Here is a 22,349-nt window from a genome sequence, read left to right on the forward strand (position 1 = left end):
GTGTTATGAAGAAGCTTCACAAAGGGTCGAGTGGCAGAAAGCAATGGAAGAAGAAATTTTTGCACTAAAGCAAAATCAAACCTGGGAGCTAGTTCCTAAGCCAAAGAATGTGAACCCAATATCTTGCAAATGGGTTTATAAGGTAAAAACTCGTCCTGATGGGCATAGAACCGACGTGTTATGAAGAAGCTTCACAAAGGGTCGAGTGGCAGAAAGCAATGGAAGAAGAAATTTTTGCACTAAAGCAAAATCAAACCTGGGAGCTAGTTCCTAAGCCAAAGAATGTGAACCCAATATCTTGCAAATGGGTTTATAAGGTAAAAACTCGTCCTGATGGATCTATTGATAGATATAAGGCTAGACTGGTAGCTCGGGGATTCTCACAACAATACGGACTAGACTATGATGAGACATTTAGTCCAGTGTCTAAGATGACAACCATAAGAGTCCTAATAGCACTAGCAGCAAGTAAGTCCTGGAAGATGTGGCAGATGGACGTCAAAAATGCGTTCCTTCACGGAGAATTAGACAAAGAGATATACATGGAGCAACCAAGGGGATTTGAGAGCAAAGCCCAACCAGCCTATGTTTGCAAACTGAAGAAGGCATTATATGGATTGAAACAAGCCCCGAGAGCTTGGTATGGCAAAATAGCAGAGTTCTTAGTTCAAAGTGGATATTCAGTTACACATGCTGATTCAAGCTTGTTCATAAAAGTACGAGAAGGAAGACTAACAATTATACTAGTCTATGTAGATGATTTAATCATCACAGGAGACGACAAAGAAGAAATCCATCAAACAAGAGAAAACTTATCAGTAAGATTTCAGATGAAGGAGCTTGGAGAATTGAAACACTTTCTTGGGCTTGAGGTAGATCGAACTAACCATGGCATATTTTTCTGTCAACACAAGTACGCCAAAGATTTACTACAAAAGTATGGAATGCAAGATTGCAAGCCTATCTCAACGCCGATGGAGCCTAATACTAAGCTGTGTGCAAAAGAAGGCAATGACCTCACTGACACAACAATGTATCGGCAATTGGTAGGAAGTTTAATCTACCTGACACTGACACGACCTGATATAGCATTTCCCGTCGGAGTCGCAAGTCGGTTTATGCAGGACCCAAAGAAGCCTCACTTGGAAGCAGTGAAAAGAATTTTGAGATACGTGAAGGGTACTATTGACTACGGTATTTTATACAAGAAAGGTGAAGCTTGTAAAGTAGTTGGCTATTGCGATGCAGATTATGCAGGAGATCATGACACACGAAGGTCAACTACAGGATATACATTTAGCCTTGGTTCAGGAGCCATATCTTGGTGCAGCAAAAGGCAACCAACTGTATCTCTGTCAACCACAGAGGCAGAATATAGAGCAGCAACTAGGGCAGCTCAAGAAAGCACATAGCTGATGCAGCTAATGAGAGATTTACATCAGATTACAGATTCTGCAGTGACATTATACTGTGATAATCAATCAGCGGTACGCCTAGCTGAAAATCCAGTATTCCATGCAAGAACTAAACATGTGGAGGTACACTATCACTTTATTAGAGAGAAGGTACTTCAAGGTGAGATAGAGATGAGAGCAATCAATACAGAGAACCAGGTAGCAGATATATTCACGAAAGGACTAGGCGTTGCAAAGCTTGGCGATTTTCGAAAGATGCTGGGTATGACTTCAAGAGCTGAGCAAAGCCAGGAGAGTTGATGTTGAGGGGGAGTGTTGAAAGTATCACCATCAAACTCTCCTTCATCTTCTGGAAGGTTCTTTCTAGAGAATTCTTTCTCTAGAATTATCCTTAACTATAAAATATCTAGTATCTAGATTATTATTTTATTAGTGTATTCTAGAAAACTACTTCTAGAATAATGGTTCTACAACTTTCTAGAGAAGCTTCTAGAAAGTATCTTACATACTCTAGAAATATCCTAGGACTAGTATAAATACCTATGTAACCCTTCTCATTTGATCACCAAAAAGATCAAGCAACTTGAGAGATTGTGTATAAGTGAGAGTATATAAAGAGTGAGTGTGGGTGTAGTTAAAAAGAGTGTTTGAGTTGTGAGTCATAAGTCTATAAAGCAAAGTGTTTGTAATTATCTTTGAGAAATAAAAGTATATATTTCAAAGATAAAGTTCTCATCCTAAAGACATTATTTTTCAACAGAGATGAAGACGATTGATTTTCTTTACGAAGATAACAAAAAAGATGAGTTGGAAAGAGAGAGGTGAAAGACAGGGAGTATATTTTATTTGTTCTTCTCGGCTGGAGATTGATTGAAGATTCAAGAGGTTTTTAGAGAGAGAGAGAGCGATTGAAGGAGTTGACTGGATTTCTTTCTTCTATATATTGGGAACTAAAAGCAAAGATTAGGATCATCTCATCTTGGGACAGCAACTAACAAAGAGCTCCATTGGAACAGAAGTGAGGTTTCTGTTCTTATTATTCTCAGAGCTTAAATGTTAGATTTTTAGAGAGAAAGAGAAGAACAGAGAGAGTTAGAAAAGAGAATCAAAACTACTTGTATCATCTTCTTCTTTATTCTTCATTTCATGTTTATTAAATTCAGAGAAAGAAATAGAGGATTTAGAGAATGTGTGTGTGTGAAACAGGAAAATGTTTGAGAGAATTATAAGAAGAAGAGTCATATGCATAAAGTAACAAAGAATCATTTGATCTATCTCCTTCATCAACATTCACCATCATCAAGAATTTTGTTATTTGGTGAATTCTTTCAACTTTTCTTTTGAACTTGGTTATTGTATAAATCTCTCTAAAATGTATTTGATGATCATATGTAGCTAACTCACCATTTAGGGTTTTATGATGAAACACATAACTTATCATTTAGAGACATTTTTTTTAGTTAACCAAATCATTCGATGCGCCGTAAGGGTTAAGTTGTTATAGTTTGTTGAACTTATTTTCTCTTCATTGTCTATGTTTTCAATTTGATACATCATACTTAGATTAAGTTCTTTGATGGTGTATGCTTATCGATTAATAGCCAATAGTTTAGAGATTTGTTTTCAAAATAAAACATTTACAAGTTTATGATTATCAATCGAGTTTTAACGAAAACATCTTCCGAAATTCGGGTAGTTCATTATCTTGAATTTTGAGTTATAAAAAGAGTGATTTAATTTGTCTAATTATTTGTCTTAAAAGTGATATTATATGTGGATTCTAAAATCCTTGGTCCACTCTCCCCATTTGAGTTCATTTCTTTTATTCGTTTTAATATTTTATTATTTTTATCACCAAAATCAATTTTCAAAGAAAACGTTCTACTTCTAAGTTTTAGAATATGTTTCACTTAGTCTCTGAGGAACGAACCGATCTTACCGGAATTATCACTTGACGCCCGTATACTTGCGGGTGGTGACCTATTAAAGAAACTTTCTAGGCCCATCAAGGGCGATTGGGTGAGTTTCGACTCTTTTATAGATAGTGGGTGAATGAGGTTTTTTCTTACAAGACACAAACATAAGTTTTCCGTTTTTGGTATAATGAGTACTTTTAGCAAAACCACACGAAAGAGTTGCATATTAGGATACGAATTAGAACCATCATATCGTCCTAACACAAATACTTGAGTGACAACTTAACTATTTGAACTTAGTGAAGCTAAAACATATCTAGTTAATCTAGGTGTATATGCTTATGATGAGGTTAGATTTTTGATGAATGTTGAATATCCTAGTGGGAGACTGACTTACTTACCTAAAGATAAGACACTTTTTAGAGAGAATGCTAGTATTGGTTAGTGCTGGTACGGGACGATACTAGCCAAGTATTATAGAGTTCTCTGGACAACTCTTCGTCAATTGGCAGTCAACCATGGGTGGGTAGTTAAGTTTACTATTGTATGTTAGTCCGCGATTGATATATATTTATGAGTGTGCATGTTTTACATTGAAAAAATTTTATAGTTATTTGTTTTGGATTGCTCTACCGGCTTAACTATTGTCAGTTAGTGACCCCCTACCGGTTCCTAGTATGCAGGTTCCTAGTTAGCTAGTTATCACCTGCAGTGGCAAGATTAGTAGATAGATTGCGGAGGTTTTGGCACGGCACCACTTTGATGTTATTTTTTATTCACTTTGATTTTGTTTTAGGTTCAAAGTTATACTTTCGTATACTGAGAACAATATATATATATATATATATATATATATATATATATATCAAATAGGTTGTATAAGGATGTATGGATTTGTGCAGCTTGGAACCCGAGTGGTTTGTGTATTTGAGTTGGTAGATTGGAATGTATGTCTTGTATGACAAGTTATGAAGATTGGACCGGTTCGACTTACGAAGGAGAGACTGTCCGAATTTTAGTTTCATATGTGAATATTCGGGACAAGTGTTTGTGAATATGTTTGGGACACGAAGTGTTACAACAAGAAATGTTGTAAATAGAAGGCTTAGCAGATCCAGACAGTAGAAGTTGTTAGTAGTAGTGTTTGAATAAAATCTAATAACTACTTCTATTGAGCTAAAGAGACTTTCACCCACAAACTACTTTAGTCCCACATATCTCAAAGAGAAAAACAAGCTTGTGTTTATAAGGATAAAGTTGCGTGTAAAGGGGTGTGGCCCTTGGGGTTACAATAGTGCTCTCCGGAGGAGAGACCCATCACTTTTTAGAGGCATCCTTACCTTAGGCACACTTAGATTTATATCTTTCACACCCTCGCCGGTCGGGTCACCGACCCGTCCCGACCCGGAACCCGGACTCGAACCCGGAACCCGGACCCGGACTCGGACTCGGTAGTCCACTGCCTTAACTTTCTCAGACCTCTTCTTCCACTACTGGCTATTTTTTCTCCACCGTTGGATCAAAACCACCCATGGTCTTATGATCTGGTTTCGTACTCTATAAATAGGGATAAACTCCCAGAAGGAAAACACACAGAAAATATTTCGTCTTCTATCTCTCTCTCAGTTCTCTTTTTTCTTCACTCTGCCTTTAAGTTCTGTCAAGATCAGGAGATCAAAATTGAAGTTTGCTTCTTCATTTTTGATAAGGAATAGTTGAATCCTGTGGGACTACGTTCACATACTGCAAAGCAATACCTAATTCTACGGTAGCAGGGGCGTTTAAAGTCTTTAGGAAAGCGAGTTAAACTTGTGCCTCTGTTCCACCATTATTATACTACGGTCTATTTGCAGGTTCATTCTCTCTGGTTGGTTCGATTAATACTTGATTTCAGCTCTGCAAAAAGATAAGTCACTTATTTAATTTACTGTTTATTGCTCATTGAAATTTTCCCTTTACTATTCGGTTTTTAATACTATTTTCATAACAATCTGAAGACTTTAAAACATTCCCTTTTCAAAATCGACCAAAACAATTTACTGTTTTACTGAAAATGGAATTTAAGATGAGCAATGAAAAACCAGAGAAATTCGATGGTCAAAATTCAAAAGATGGCAACAAAAAATGTTATTTTCTCTAACCACTTCGAATATAAACTATGTTTTAACCGAACCAGCTACCACCGTTATGGGGGAAAATGAACCTGGTAGATCTGAAGCAGTAGATGCCTGGAATAAGACTGACTATCTATGCAGAAACTATATTCTGAACTGCTTAGATAACATCTTATATGATATTTACTGCCATACTAAGACTGCCAAAGAATTATGGGACTCTCTACAAGAGAAATATATATCTGAAGATGCAGGTATTAAGAAGTTCGTAGTAAGACGATTTCTGGATTACAAAATGGAAGATGAAAAATCTGTAGTAAGCTAATTTCAGGAACTAAGGCTCATTCTAAATGAAATCAAAACTGAGGGAATGGTTATAGATGAGGCTTTCCAGGTTGCTGCAGTTATTGAAAAGCTACCACCCAGCTGGAATGAGTACAAGAAGAAACTCAGACACAAAAGGAAGGACATTGACATGCAATACTTGATTCTTCAAATCAGGGTTGAAGAAGAACATCTGAAACAGGAGAAAAATGAGGGGGCTGCTTCACTTGTATCTAAAGCTCACATCGTGGAAGAGGTAAAGAAGAAAAAGCTTTCCAATTACAAACCTTCTAACCAGCGAAAGAAAGGTAATTCTAAATTCAAAAGGGTTGGTTCTAAGCCTAACCAAGGTAATTCTAAACCTTGTTATGTATGTGGTAAGTCTGGTCCCCTAGACAAGGACTGCAGACACAGGAAAGCAAACCCTAACCCTAACCCCCCGACCAAACATCCCAGACCCAATCTTGCTCACGTAGTCGAAATAGAGAACTTTTGTGCAATGGTAACTGAAACCAACTTAGTGACAAACACTAAAGATTGGTGGTTCGATACAGGAGCCACTAAACACATCTGTTCAGAAAAGTCACAATTTTCTTCATATAACCCAGTAAAAACAAGAGAACAACTGTATATGGGTAACAACTCTTCGTCCACAATCGTAGGAAAAGGGAAGATTGTTCTAAATATGACTTCTGGAAAAACCATGACTCTGAATGATGTGCTTCACGTTCCTGAAATTAGAAAAAACTTAATCTCTGTTTCGGTACTAAACGAGAAAGGGTTTAAGATTGTGATTGAAAGTGACAAGGTCATTCTGTCCAAAGGGGGGGTCTATGTAGGGAAAGGGTATTGTACTGAGAGCCTATTTAAGTTAAATGTTGTTTCTGATTCTGAATTAAATAAAGTATTTTCTTCTGCTTACTCGATTGTGCATAATCCTACTAGTACTTCAGATGTTTGGCATGGTAGGTTAGGACACCTTAGTGTCTCCACTCTAGAACGACTTATGAAACAAGGATACATTCCTACAACTAAACAAGAAAAAGAAGACAAATGTGAAATTTGTGTAGAGACAAAACTTTAAAAGAAACCATTTAAAACCGTAGAAAGAACAACTAATGAACCGCTAGAATTAGTTCACTCTGATCTAGGAGACCTAAAAGCAACTCCTTCGAGAGGAGGCAAACGCTTCTACATAACTTTTATTGACGGTCACTCTAGATTTTGTAACATCTACCTTCTAAATAGCAAAGATGAAGCCTTAGAAAGTTTTAAAACCTACAAACTAGAAGTAGAAAATCAACTAAATAAAAAGATAAAAATCCTTAGATCAGGTAGAGGGGGAGAATACGTAGGAGATCTCTTCACTCAATTCTGTAGGAATCACGACATAATACATCAAACAACTGCTCCTTACTCACCTCAATCCAATGGGGTAACAGAAAGGAAAAATAGAACACTAAAAGAAATGATGAACTCTATGCTAGTAAGCTCAGGTTACCTTTTAACTTGTGGAGAGAAGCTATTTTGTTTGCCTGTTATGTGCTTAATAAAGTACCCTCTAAAACACAAGATAAAACTCCATATGAACTATGGAAGGGTAGAAAGCCTAGCTTTAAACACTTAAAAGTGTGGGGGTGTCTGGCAAAGGTTGCAATACCTTTACCTAAAAGATCTAAGATAGGACCTAAAACTATAGATTATGTATTCATAGGGTATGCACAGAACAGTAGTGCCTATCGCTTTCTAGTGATAAATTCTTCCGTTGACAGCATAAACTCAAACACGATTCTAGAATCAAGAGATGCTGAGTTTTTTTAAAACACTTTCCCTAGAAAGAGTGAGACTCTAAAAAGGAAAGACTTTGAGTCTAGTCGACCTTCCACTAGCTCAGAAACTCCACTCTCAGATGATGAACCTAGAAGGAGTAAGAGAGCTAGGACAGAACACAGTTTCGGTCCAGACTTCCTCACTTACCTGACTGAAGATGAACCCCAAACATACAGTCAGGCAATGACTTCTCCAGATGAACCATTCTGGAAAGAAGCGGTAGTAAGTGAGATGGACTCCATAATACAAAACAACACTTGGAAACTCGTTGATTTACCTCCAGGTTCTAAAACCATAGGAAGTAAATGGATCTTTAAGAGGAAACGAAAACCAGATGGCACAGTAGAAAAGTACAAAGCTAGGCTAGTAGCCAAAGGGTTCAGACAAAAAGAAGGACGTGACTTTTTTGACACTTATTCTCCTGTCACAAGGATCACTTCGATTAGAATTCTAATAGCAATCGCAGCAATCTACAACCTAGAGATACATCAAATGGATGTAAAAATTGTCTTTCTAAATGGTGAATTAGAAGAAGAGATCTACATGGACCAACCAGAGGGGTTTGTGGTCAAGGGGCTAGAGAACAAAGTTTGCAAACTCATTAAATCCCTATATGGTCTTAAACAAGCACCGAAACAATGGCATGAAAAATTTGATCAAATTGTATTAGAGAATGGGTTCAAGATTAATGAGTCAGATAAATGTGTGTACACTAAATGTGTAAATGGGTGTTATGTGATTATATGTCTATATGTAGATGACATGTTAATCCTAGGCACTTCCTTAGAGATAATAAACCAAGCTAAGGAACTTCTGATTAAAAACTTTAAAATGAAAGACCTATGACAAGCAGATGTAATTCTAGGGATAAAAGTAATAAGAAAACCTTAAGGGATTATCTTGAGTCAAACACACTATATCGAGTCTGTACTAAGGAAGTTTAATCAATTTGACTCCTCACCTGCAAGAGTACCCTTTGACCATTCCTTAGTCTTCAAGAAGAACAAGGGTGAGGCAGTATCCCAACTAGAGTACTCTAGGGTGATAGGAAGTCTTATGTACATAATGAACTGCACCAGACATTGCTTACGCGGTAAGCAGACTGAGCAGGTACACATGTAATCCTGGACAGACCCACTGGGATGCACTAATTAAGGTACTAAGATACCTTAAATACACATTATCACACAGTTTACATTACTCACGGTATCCTGCGGTTCTAGAAGGATACACAGATGCAAACTGGATTTCAGACTCAGAAGAATCCAAATCCACGAGTGGGTTTGTTTTTACATTAGCAGGAGCTGCAGTTGCTTGGAAATCATCCAAGCAAACCTGCATAGCAAGATCAACTATGGAATCAGAATTCATCGCACTTGATAAAGCCGCTGAAGAAGCTGAATGGATACGAAGCTTCTTGGATGATATTCCAATTTGGCCCAAACCATTGCCTTCAATTCTGATTCACTGTGACTCCACAGCTGCAATAGCTAAAGCTAAAAACAACATCTACAACGGAAAGTCTAGACATATTCGCCGTAGGCATAACTCGATTAAGCAATTACTGGCTAATGGAGTAATTTCCATAGATTTTGTGAGATCTAAGGAAAACTTGGCATATCCTTTGACGAAAGGATTATCAAGAGATGTTGTAAATGTAACGTTGAGGGGGATGGGGCTAAAGCCCATATCAGAGTAAATCATCTATGACGGATACCCAACCTTGGAATTGGAGATCCCATGACCTTGGTTCAATGGGACAACTAAGTTGTAGATGAGAGTTTGTAAACACTCAAGGGAGAAATCTCCTACCCATCCCTATGACAAAGCGAGTGTACCTGTTCAATGTGGGGGATGAGATCTATAGCTTGGGTATACCAAGTGGGGTGGAACAGGAACCCTTGATGGACTCACCTATATGAGTGTAGAAGTGGGGGCCGCTTCCTATGAGAATTGGGCTATTCTCTAGAGCGCTCATGAATACTAGGATATGCTCATGGCCGATAACGAGCACAGCCGAATGATTTTGACAGAAATCAAAGGACTTGTGTATAAGGTTTTTTTACCGAGTCTACAAAACAGAAGTTCAGTTCAAGAACATTATGTTCACTGAACGACTAGTAGTCCCAACGAACCATCACAAAGCAAAGGTTCAAGTCATAACGACACCTTCGCTGATACACAAAGCCTTGCACTCTTCTCTTCTAATCAGCTCTTCTAATTTTATTCATGTGGGGGATTGTTAGTAGTAGTGTTTGAATAAAATCTAATAATTACTTCTATTGAGCTAAAGAGACTTTCACCCACAAACTACTTTAGTCCCACATCTCTCAAAGAGAAAAACAAGCTTGTGTTTATAAGGATAAAGTTGGGTGTAAAGGGGTGTGGCCCTTGGGATTACAATAGTGCTCTCCGGAGGAGAGACCCGTCACTTTTTAGAGGCACCCTTACCTTAGGCACACTTAGATTTATATCTTTCACACCCTCGCGGGTCGGGTCACTGACCCGACCCGACCCGGAACCCGGACTCGGACTCGGACTCTGTCTCGTCTCGGTCTAGGTCTCGGTCTCGGTCTCGGTTTCTCAGACTTCTTCTTCCACTACTGGCTAGTGGAAAGAGTCCACTGCCTTAATTTTCTCAGACCTCTTCTTCCACTACTGACTACTTTTTCTCCACCGTTGGATCAAAACCACCCAAGGTCTTATGATCTGGTTTTGTATTCTATAAATAGGGATAAACTCCCAGAAGGAAAACACACAGAAAATATTTCGTCTTCTATATCTCTCTCAGTTCTCTGTTTTCTTCTCTCTGCCTTTAAGTTCTGTCAAGATCAGGAGATCAAAATTGAAGTTTGCTTCTTCATTTTTTATAAGGAATAGTTGAATCCTAGGGAACTACGTTCACATACTGCAAAGCAATACCTAATTCTACGGTAGCAGGGGCGTTTAAAGTCTTCAGGAAAGCGAGTTAAACTTGTGCCTCTGTTCCACCATTATTATACTACGGTCTATTTGCAGGTTCATTCTCTCTGGTTGGTTCGATTAATACTTGATTTCAGCTCTGCAAAAAGATAAGTCACTTATTTAATTTACTGTTTATTGCTCATTGATATTTTCCCTTTACTATTCGATTTTTAATACTATTTTCATAACAATCTGAAGACTTTAAAACATTCCCTTTTCAAAATCGACCAAAACAATTTACTGTTTTACTGAAAATGGAATTTAAGATGAGCAATGAAAAACCAGAGAAATGTAGTCCTTCGTAGAAATAAATCATAACGCCATGGGAGTAACAAAGAAGCAGATAGACTAGACCCGAGGCATTTACTATATAAGTTCATAAGTGCATACAAGAAATCTATCAATCGGTATATTCAAATGATCAACAGTTTATATAATAAAACAGAAGGGAAAACGATGACTGGTACAAACATCCTTTTTTAATAAAGGATATTGTCTAGAAGCCCTTCTCAAAATTTAAAATATAGTCCTTCGTAGAAATAAAGTTACCTATTTAAAAAACAATAATCTTTTCCTTCTTAGAAATAAAATAACTAATTTAAGAAATAAAGAAACAAAATAAATTTCAAGAGTTAAAAAAAGAAATTGAAATCTCTCTCTCTTTCAATAGAATAATAACTAATTTAAGAGAAAAGAAACAAAAAAGTAATACAAAAAAATGTAATAACTAATAGAAATCTTCCTCTCTCAATAAAATATAACAATGAATTTCGTAACATTTGATTAATAAATTTTGAGAAGGACTTCTAGACAAGATCCTTTATTAAAAAAGGATGTTTGTCCCAGTCATCGTTTTCCCTTTTGTTTTATTATATAGATATTATTTAGAAACCCTTCATTAATTACAAAGTGATCCAATTCATTTTAAGTTAGAAGTTTTTCACCTTATTTTGGTAAGATAGTTTGGATTTTACACTTTGGTCCACAACTATACCCTGGTTACGGTTAAGTCCCTCCGCAAAAACCAGTGGCCAAAATCTTTCACGTAATTTACACTTAGGTCCACAATTATTCCGTGTTTACGGTTAAGTCTCTGCTAATACTAGCTCGAAAACCCTCAATTTACACTTCGATCCACAACTATACTGTGTTTACGGTTAAATCCCTGAAAAAATGATCTGCACTATTGATCCGCTCAACTAATAATTTGTGTTTGAACCAACTCGTTGGTTTCTCCCGGCATTTTTTTCTCCTACTAAAAAAAAATGATTTGCTATATCGGTAAACCACTTGTATCAATACAAACAAGTGTAAATTTGGGTTACATAAATAATACAAAAAATAATAACTAATAAAAATCTCTCTCTCAATAACATTTAGGATATACCCTAGTACAGTGTAAATAGGAACGGTATCTTGTATATCACTCTTGGTCGTTCCACTTGTGTATGTGAAAAGATAAGTAACTAACTAAAAAGTCGTTGGTCGACCGTGGTTGTCGGGTTGCAACTGGTTGTAGAGGAAGAAGATAAAGAATGGAGAGCAAGAAAGAAAAAGAAACAAGAAATAAAACAGGGGTGCTTTAGAGAAGGGAAATGTTGAACCACCTTGTTTCATATATTCTTTTGACAATGAACACAATCAAGTTCTGAAAATATCAAGTAACAAAAATATGGATGCTGTAACTCAGTAAATGAAATCAAATCATAATTCATTATTACATAACTACATCATGAGATGTTGTATAACAGAACATAAACCTAGAAGCTAATACAATTGTAGACATTCTAATAAAATATTTTAATTGGAATCAAGGAAGGAAACTAGTTGATGACTGCGAACTAGTATTAACATCTCCGAAAAGAGATGGCATCATCGTCGCCATGTGATCATTAGGCCCAGTAGCAGTAGCATAGTTATTCATGTAGGATATTTGATTGTGTTCTTGCTGTGTCATTACCAGTTGATTTTCATGAAGTAAAGATGGTGGTAATGGTGGTAAGTCTGGGTTAGGCACATCCAGAAACCAAGATTGTCTCCCCGTAGCTTCCATTGTTACATTCAAACCAGCTACCATGTTATTATTAACAACCTGATCCTGACCTCCAGTGAGTAGAGTAAAAGCAGTACTAATAGTACTTTGTTGTTCCTGCTGCTGCGCCTGGTAGCGGGTGGCCTGTTGGTAGTGGGCATGTTGGTAGAGGGCCTGCTGTTGCGGTTGGTAGTGGACCTGTTGTTGGCCCTGTTGCCGATCATCTTGGATCTGCTGCTGATGTTGGCGTTGTTGTTGGTAGCGAACCCGTTCAAAGTGGACCTGCTGCTGAACCAGCTGGTAGTGGACCTCCTGCTCATCTTGGATCTGCTCATGGTTGTGGGCCTGCTGCTGTTGATCTTGGGACTGTTGCTGCTGCTCATGGGCTTGCTGGTTGTATCGGGCCTGTTGTATGACCTGTTGCAGCTGGTCGAGAGCCTGCTGCTGTTGATCTTGCATCTGCTGCAGGTCTTGGGCCTGTTGTGGGTTCTGTAGTTGCTCCTCCTTAAGGCAGTCGATTCTCTCGGTAACCCCAATGATAGTCTGCTCAAGTAACCAAGTTAATTCATTCAAATCACAAAGACCTAAATCTTGCAAATCCACATTACCAGTCAAAGCTTGGAACATGAGATAACTGATAAAATTCTCCTTATTCTCTCTCTGTTGCTTCTTGACTTGGTCCTTCACTTTGGTCAACCTTTGCCTTAGAAACCCTTCTTGGTTCATCATCTTTTTGCTTTGCTCCATATCCGGCAAACTCTGAAACCTCGTCAGTACACGGTGCGCCTCTAAAGCAGATGGAGGCCAAACTTCTGGTACAGGATTGTTAGGGCTATAGATAATAGCACAAGCATTGACATCACAAAGGGTACTGAGTTCACTTACCTTCTTCATCAGCCCCTTCTTCCTCTTCTTGAGGGTTGCTCTCCTTACTGGGTCACTGGCAATATGTTGCAGTTTCACCTTCTTCCTCACCATTGTTAGTAACTAGTATGTGGATGTATACAACAATGCTAGCAGTGTATACAAACATATATATAGAGAATAAAAGACGCGCTTAAAACATCGAACCACATACCCAGAATGGTCTAGATACAAGAATATCTTTATGGTTTAAAAAAATTTGGCATGGTATTGAATACTACAGCAAGCAAATCTTAGAGTGGAAAGACTACCAACCGATGTTTCCAACCAAGCGAACACGTTAATAATTAACATACAGGTCACACCAGCTTTTGAGTTCAAATATCGAACACGAACTCAATACAATGGAACTGCTAATCTTAGGAAAGCCATTATGTTTGGAGATATTGAGATATTTTTCATGAATTCATATATTATTATCATTCCATTATCTGATTAGCTAGGTGCATTGGTTGGAAATCTACTTTTAAGTGAATTTCCTTTTAATCTTGTGTTAAAAAATATTGGAAATCTTGGCATTTAGATACATAATTTATGAACCAGGAAAAGTTGGAAAATTACATAATGACATGGCTTGATGACAATGAGATTTGCTGGCAACAATTCCAACAAAACAATATTCTCTCTTAATAAATTTACTTAGATTAGCTAAATTCTCATTTATTAATATATTTCTTTTTTCCTTTTCTAGAAATCTAATGAAATTATGCATTTAATTCATTAGTATATAAAATTAGGGGTGTTGATTGTAATAGTACTTTTATGCATTAAACTGAATTTCCATCTGTTTAGTTATTCTTGGAGATTACTTAAGTCTGATATTTATTTCAAAATATAAGAATGATTAGTTCTTTGATCTTTTACTTAGATCTGTAAATCATGAATACTGTGATTATGACTTTCTCTTGCTTATCTTTCCACTCATAACGAAATAAGAGAGATAATATTACTTCTTTCCGGTGATATATACGAACATGTGTGTGTTGCCAGACTCAGAATATCTTTTAAGTTAGTCGTTCACAACACGCCATGGTAACCCATAAACAGCTTACTATAAATGCAGGACGAGATCCTTTTGGCCACGGAATTTGCCTTTTTATTAGTAAAGGGTAAACACACGCGCTTTTATATAAAATCAGCCATAGGCATCCGATACTTCTAATGTGACGAAAAAACAAAAAAAAATGTACTTCTAATGTGACCACATCCCCTCCCCCCAACACAAGAATACCTTACAAGTTTTGCTCTTAACAAAAGCTACATAAATTTACCTCAAAATCTTGGACATTAACTAACTAAACTTAGAGTTTGCACATAGCCCGGGTTGTGGAAACTCTCTTTGAGTAATGTGGGACTATCATACAAGTTGCACATATGCTCTTGAAATTAGTCAACTATATATGTAAATAATGGATGCACCAAAAATAACATCTATCTCAGTCCATGCCAACAGACAACTACATAACCATAAAAGTCTTGTATTTACCATTTCTTAAGAATTTCGTGGCATTTGAAGATCAAGAAAACCGATTTCTCAAGAACATTTAGTATATCTATTTTTCTTGTCATAGATGTAAGTCAGAAATTACCTAATGAAGCTAGCATGAGGAGCAGAGGAGAAATCTAAACAGAAAATTAAGAGACCAATTCAATTTTGAAAATATTCTCCTTTTATTTACATTCATTTTAATAACAAGTAAGACAACTCTATAAACATGTGAATACAAACAACAGCTGAAGTTGACACAAAATGATCGTGAAGTAAGACCAATCCGATGCACAAACTTGTAATCTTGTCGTGAAAATCTAGAGTGGACCTGAAGATCGTCTCGTGGAAATATTCACCCGATGTTATCCAGAGATTAAGCAGAAAAATATATTTTGATATACGATGTTGATCAACAACTTTCTTAGAGAAAAGCAGATAAGAAACCTACAGATGAAAAGATAGCTATAATAGTTTGAATAAACGAGAAAACTAGAGTGGAACTAGCATTTGGTAACCATGGATATGCATCTGGAGGTGGCATGACACAAATATCACCATTGAAGTAAATTCGTCGAGGAAAAGCCCATCCTTTGTCGAAAGTGAAAGTCGCTGTATCCTTCTTAAAGAGTAGCTCTGACTGTACATTCCCCGACGGTCCTGCTTCCATTAGTAAATCATTGTAGAATTTGATTCCCCAAAACATTGCAGTGTCATCTGTCATACCAAAATATGAACATCCGAAAATATTATTTCGTTATATATACAATTTAAGACGCAATATAGAAGCACTAATGTCCTTATATATATTTCAGCTTCATAAAGGAATGCTAACGGACTGATAAGGGACATGATCGAACTGCGGTCATAGAAAGGTGTGACCCATGTAACAAGGACATTTCATTCCTGCATTATTTTTCCGGCCGTCGGATACTCTTATCAGACACTTCCGTAGGTACAATATGAGATTTTGAATGTACATCTAGTTTTGTACTTGCAGAAAATCGTATACGGACAATAAATTACACTTCATTAACCAATAACGGTGTAACCATAGTTCATTCAGGAGTAAAAGAAATCTAAGTGAACTAAGACCTGATAACTAACACATGAACTATCAACTATATATATACGGCCTTTTACCCGTTATAACATTTTCTTTCACCCACTACTTAATGGAGCTCGGGATGGTGTCAGATATTGATATCCGTGCAGTGTCCACGTTATATCAAGGAGAAATGATTAATCAGATATAATAGAAGGACCTCGATTTTAAACTATATAGAGTCACCAAAAATTACTAAAGTATAAGAATTACATAGAATAATGAAAAAGAAAGAGCACAAGTAACTCAAGATTGGACTTACTTATGGAATCGTAAGGAGTTAATCCCTTGTAATTGAAGCTAAAGATCTGAGTGAGATTGTCGAAATTTGGGTGTTGGACAACTAAATTCCACTGTGAGTAGTTCATCCTGTAATTGAAATTAGTGATTGTTATCTTCACCCGCCAATATTGTTTGTAGTTGATCTTTACATGCCAATGAACACGAATAGGGCACATATGGCTGGTACACTGTACTAGAGGCGACAAGCTATTCCGCCCAGGACCATTTATAGCAGAAGCTAAATAAGGCGAATCTCCCCTGTCAAAAGAGTAAAACGAGAAGTTAAAAACTATGTTCAAAACCAAAGATATGGGACATAACAAACACGAGAATGGAAGAAGACGGTATAGTTAAAAGAATTTACTCTACACAGCTTCCTGGCTGAGTTATATTGTTTTGGCAACCACAAGTGCATGTCGGACATGGAACGATTGTTTCATTATAGAAAGAGGAAAGAGAAACACAACACGTTGGAGTATTACTGGAGAGAAATTGAGAATACATGCAAGTAACATTCCATGTCACTGTAATAAGAGTCAGATATTAGATTAAATGTTAAAAAGTAAACTTATCAGAGATCGTATAGGAAGGCAAAATGACAATAATGACCTTAAGCTTCGAACTTACTTAAAGCTTGAGTCTCTCTCCTTTGATCTGGAGTTTTAAATTTACTCGGTCGGACTATCTTTGCTGGCCCACATGTGTACCCGGGTCCAGGTGCTGTCAAAGTGAAATTCTTGGGTAGCCTTACAGTCTTGTTGGAAGTTCCGGCCGAACCAGCGCTGAGCTGGAAGGAGCTGATAGCTTTAGCTGGATCTTGGATCCATGAATTAATAACTCCTCCTTTGCAACAATTTGCTACTTGCTGGTTGTAAGGAGTTCCTGGCAATAAATCGACGACTTTTGGGTCTTTTTTACAACAATGGGGGATGTTTCCTTTGTATTTCGAACAATCTCCTTGCTCTGTTGCTTGACCTCCTACCATGTTCCAAATAACTTCTTTTTTAGCCCAAGTCCATCCCAACTTCCATCCTGGTGCTTGAATATGACGATACTTCTGGAAGTTGAATATTGTAACAACCGCCTGTTCAATTCCAATACAGAAGAGATAAAGATTACGTAGAGAGAGGGAAAGGATAAACCAAATCTTTGATAGTTTTCTTATACTAATTTCCCAATGAAGTTGAAACTCGGCAAGTTTTTGATTGAATACCAAAAGTACAGTAAAAAATAATCATAGACATTCATATGAGGCAAATTTGAGAAGTTTTGTGACAGAGGAAACTAAAAGATATGATTGAGAGTTTTCAGTTTTCACTACATAATAGCTAAGTTTTGTAAATGATATAACGTATAAGAGTACAAATAGTACAATAAGATGATCAAAAATCTTTATATATTTTCCTAATTCGGGAGTGCCATATGCACAAAAGACTTTTTTACTTAATTTTTGACATGCTAACTCACCTTCACTTCGCAACAAAAAAAAGAGACTCACCTTCACTAAAAGACAAAAGAATTCAAAGTTTGACTACGATGTGGACCGTTCTTTTACCTGAGTGACTCAGCATGTCACAGATAAAGTCAAGATCTTTTGTGCATTTAGAGCATCTCCAATGGGACACTCTAATAAACACTCAAAAACTCCTCGTTTCCAATTAAGATTTTCTTTCCTTAGTGTCAATATAGAGATACTCTAAAAAAAATTGTCTCCAATAGAGATGTCTAAAATCCCTCTACTTAATACACATGTCACTCTTAAACTCAATAGAGAAAAAGTAGTTAAAAGCAAGGATTTCTATTGGCTAAAATTTTAGACTGACACTTAGAGAGTCTCAAGGAGATTGAGAGTCTCTATATTAAATGGGAAATGATCCTCATCCCGGCACGAAACCCGGCCGAAACCCGACGGGGTGACGTGTCGGGATGTGATCTAGAGAGAGAAAGTGAAATACTTTCTCTCTCTAGATCACATCCCAACATGTCAACCCGCCGGGTTTCGGCTGGGTTTCGTGCCGGGATGTGTATCATGGTTGATATTAAATGCCTCCACATCATCATGGAGTGTCAATTAGAATGTCCCATTGGAGAAGATCCTAAGTGGCACTCTAAGTTTTAGAGTTTGAGTGTCCCATTGGAGATGCTCTTAGCATTTTCCTAATTTGAGACACTCAATCCACATAAATACCAATTGAGACGTAATTGAGTGAGTTTTCCCCTAATTACTCAATTATGTAAGAAAAGGCTGAAAGAACATGGATAAGCAAGTAATGTTGATAGTCACATGAAAACTCTATCCCACTTTTCCTTAACCAAAAAAATGTGAATAGCTTGACTAACTTAACATGTTTACTAGAATAACCCCAACAAGTTGTCTCAAACAAAAAGCAGACTCAACACAATTAGAACATCATTTCTTGAACAAGAATGAAGAATCACATATATGCATATCCAAAGTTGTCTGAATACTTACAAGATAGCCATCAGGAGTCCAGCTAATGATATCCCACTTAATCGTGATATTCCCGTTCGGATCAAGAGGATCATATGCTTCTGCAAAAAACCAAAATGCAATCACTGAAACCTTTTAAATTTCGAAATTAACCGAAGATTCTAAAACAACAATTGGTTTATATAGTTCTATGAAATGCCCAAGTTCTGTATATATTAGCTAGGTTTTTTAATGCACTAGGACCCAAAAACTCAAATCCATGACAAATTACTTGCCAAACTATTCAAAAATTAAGAAATCTCAATGCCAAATTAAAAAAGTTCATTTTTTTCCCCCTAAAACTCTAGAAGTAAATTTTCCTTCTTCAATCATGTAAACCCATTCTTTAATTCTCAAATGCTACTTTTATTTTCAGGTTCTAATCAGAAATGGAACAGTAAAAATGATCAAAAAGTCAAATGATCATGGTTTTGTGAAAAAAACAAAAAATGTAGAACCCCATTAACATGAAACAATAAAACAGAGAAAAGGAAAGGAAAGGGTTTACACTTTACACCATGATTTCCTTTCATCAATCACCCACTCTCTTACAGCTAAATCCATTATTACAAAGATAAAAGATTTCTTCTTTCCAACAAAACCCATTAACAAGACGAGCCAATATAGCTCAAATTTGGAAATAAATGGTGAAGCAGATGGATTCTGAAGACTGACCTGTAAAACTGAAACTCAAGGAGGAAATCAAAAAGAGAAGCAAGATGATGCAATTTGTAAGTTTTGAAATGGTGCATGTCTTGGTGAGAGAGATCAAACCCATTTCTTGTCTTTGAAGATTATGTATTGATTAATTTGCTTGAAAGCTTGATGAGTTCTGCAACACCATTAGATAGAGAGAGAGTAGAGAGAGAGAAAGAGAGGAAAGGAGAAGTGTAGAAGAAAGAAAACGCGGAATTGGTCTTTTTTTTCTGACGTAAGGCCTGATGAGGTTAGAAGAGAGAATGTTAAGGTGAAGGTTTTTAGGGGATTTTGCATCTAAACCTCAACTTCACTTCATACTAGTTCAACAACATGTACTTTACCCAAAAAGTTTAAGAATTTTAATTGATCATCAAAATTGAACGGCTGGGATTAGAAAACAGAAACATTTTCTGTACTTTGATAAGAACATAAGAAAATTTAGTGAAAGGAGGAACTTTTGTTTTTCTTGTCTTGCGGGCCTAATCCCAAAAATACTCAAACTTGTAAAGGTTTTAGTCATTGACTTGCTCTTCCCTTCTGTCATTATGTGGCAATATAGTTTTAATTGAGGGAATGATAATTACATTATTTCAACAGCAAAAAAAAAAAATGATAATTACACTACCCATATAATTTATAAATATTTTTGGGAGGTTTTTTAAGTTATTTTCAATATTCATACACTTGTCCAATGATATTTACATTTGTTCTTTTTAATTACTCTTAGAAGTTTTTATAAACGAAATGATGGACGGTCAGGATTCAATCAAATGACGTATCAATCCTACATCCTAGAAGCTCGGATTGGGCTGACAGGTCATCCTTTATGGGCACTCACCTTTGCCCCTAGAGTAGCTAACGAAGTTGCACATGGGTTAGCCCACTCGGTGCTGCTACAACTCAGTCCCTTCCTTTCTAGGCCAGTGTAATATGTGTTTGTTTTTTGTCTGCTTTTAACTTCACTAGTACGTGACATTTGCCTTTGCCTTTTGTGAAGTCAGTAGTTTTCAAAAAAAAAAAAAGTGAATTTATCTGAATATGTTTTAACTTACTTCAAAACCTCCTTACTCACATGAAATATATGTACTCTCTCAACAAAAAATAGATAAAATATATGTACCTGTTCTTTTGATTTTCCAGGTGAAATTGTCAATAATCATAAAGAGAATGAGTTAATTAGGTATACTCAGATCTCAACTTTGGAGAATAATATTTTGTATCGAAAGCACCCAAGATTTTGGAATGGAAAAATCTGGGATGCTTCCCACTAGGGGTGGTATTTTGCCCCGGATATCCGGAACCCGCCCACGACCGTCCGTGTCCGAAGGGTCTGTGACCGTCTGATGCCTGAATCGGTCTGTACCCGTCCGACCGAAAGAGCTTAAGCGGACGGACGCGGGCATAGGTCCTTATCCGGTGGTCCGATCGAGTCCGCCCGCTTATATAATTCGCCCGACGGAACCCGTCCATACCCGTCCGTTTATCCTACCCGTTATACCGGCCCACCTATATGATTGATTTTAAGCCCTTATATCCGTATCATTAGCTACAACCGTTAGATTTCAAGAGTAAAAATATATAAGTATATAAACTTATAAATCACTTTTTTAATCTTGCCTTCGCCTCTCTACTTCTCTAGTCTCTCTCTCCTCCAAAATCTCAATATCTCATCAGCAACACTAGAATTCACAATACATCGATCGTAATCCATGAGATGAAGAATAGCACTGATCGTAATCCATGAGAATTCTCAATTATTATCTTTTAATTTTTTATTTATTTATTTTTTGGAATTGTAAAGTAGGAGTTTAGAAAGTTGTATTTAGCTACTAAACAATTTTATTTTTGGAAGTTTAACTTCATATATGAGCCAAAAAGGCAACTGAAACTTAGATCATGAAGTAAACAAAAGCAAAAGTACAAAGTGCCTAGAACTAAAGCTTTGTCGTTGGAGGTGCTTGTAGCGCTACCTGGGCCTGTTCGTGGGCCATAGTATTTGCTTTTCGTGGGCAGCATCGTACGTCCTTTAGATTCCTGGCTTGACTGAGCCGGCGTGCCTCTAAAATGTAGGGCATCACCCTCCAAGGTCCTTGATCCCGACCATTGGATACCATCTCAATTAAACCCTTGCAGTCCCCCTTCACTCTGACTGTTGGATACAATTTTAATTTCAAATAAAAATTTCTTTATTCGTTCATTAATGACCGGCGCCCGACCGATCGATATCAGGTTTGCCCGACTATTAAAACGGTCACGGACGGGCACTTTGTTAGAGAAAAATCTTAAATGTCGCCCGTTTTTTTCGGATGTCCGAATAGACACTTAGGACTTGTGGCCGCTCCGCTCGGACCGGTTGAGTTAGTATATGTTTCCCGTCCGTCCGGACCGATTCCCACCCCTACTCCCCACCATCACACTGACATTGTCGGCAACCCTTCACACTGACAATCGACGACCCTTAAAAATCAATTACTCACTCTCTCTCTCTATCTATCTTTTTTCCCCCTCTCTTTCTCTCTCTCTCTCATATTTGTCTCTCTTATCTTTCTCTCTAACCACAACCACCATATCTCTATCTATCTCTCTCTCCATCCTTGTTCCAACGAAGGAAAGGGTTTCTTTTGCCGAAAAACTCCTTCTTTTTAGCCAAACTGGAAGGGTTTTAGTCGAAACTTTCATGGATGGTTTCAATTGAAACTTCAAAACCCTCGTGGGTTTTGAAACCCTTGAGGATGATTTCGTCGAAAACTCTCCAAGACTCTCTCAC

At 37.1% G+C, this 22,349-nt stretch overlaps 2 protein-coding genes across 2 annotated transcripts; both read right to left on the bottom strand.

The window, feature by feature from the left end:
• Positions 1-12,373: 12,373 nt before the first annotated feature.
• Positions 12,374-14,014, bottom strand: LOC147543364 (uncharacterized). The gene has a single exon (XM_086635425.1). The coding sequence runs from the start codon at positions 13,571-13,573 to the stop codon at positions 12,374-12,376; it is 1,200 nt and encodes a 399-aa protein (XP_086491551.1). The 5' UTR covers positions 13,574-14,014.
• Positions 14,015-15,171: 1,157 nt separating this feature from the next.
• LOC147543365 (COBRA-like protein 1) lies at positions 15,172-20,057 on the bottom strand. The gene is made up of 6 exons (XM_086637316.1): positions 19,559-20,057; positions 18,866-18,945; positions 17,020-17,476; positions 16,757-16,916; positions 16,373-16,650; positions 15,172-15,722 (listed from the first exon to the last, which is right to left on the bottom strand). Exons 1-6 carry the CDS (start codon positions 19,659-19,661, stop codon positions 15,430-15,432), a joined length of 1,371 nt encoding a protein of 456 aa, XP_086493442.1. The 5' UTR covers positions 19,662-20,057; the 3' UTR covers positions 15,172-15,429.
• Between the last annotated feature and the right edge of the window lie 2,292 nt (positions 20,058-22,349).

Source organism: Eschscholzia californica, unplaced genomic scaffold (genome assembly GCF_041429995.1).
Source record: "Eschscholzia californica isolate CP2 unplaced genomic scaffold, dmEscCali1.0.p SCAF_4, whole genome shotgun sequence".
Lineage (NCBI taxonomy): Eukaryota > Viridiplantae > Streptophyta > Magnoliopsida > Ranunculales > Papaveraceae > Eschscholzia > Eschscholzia californica.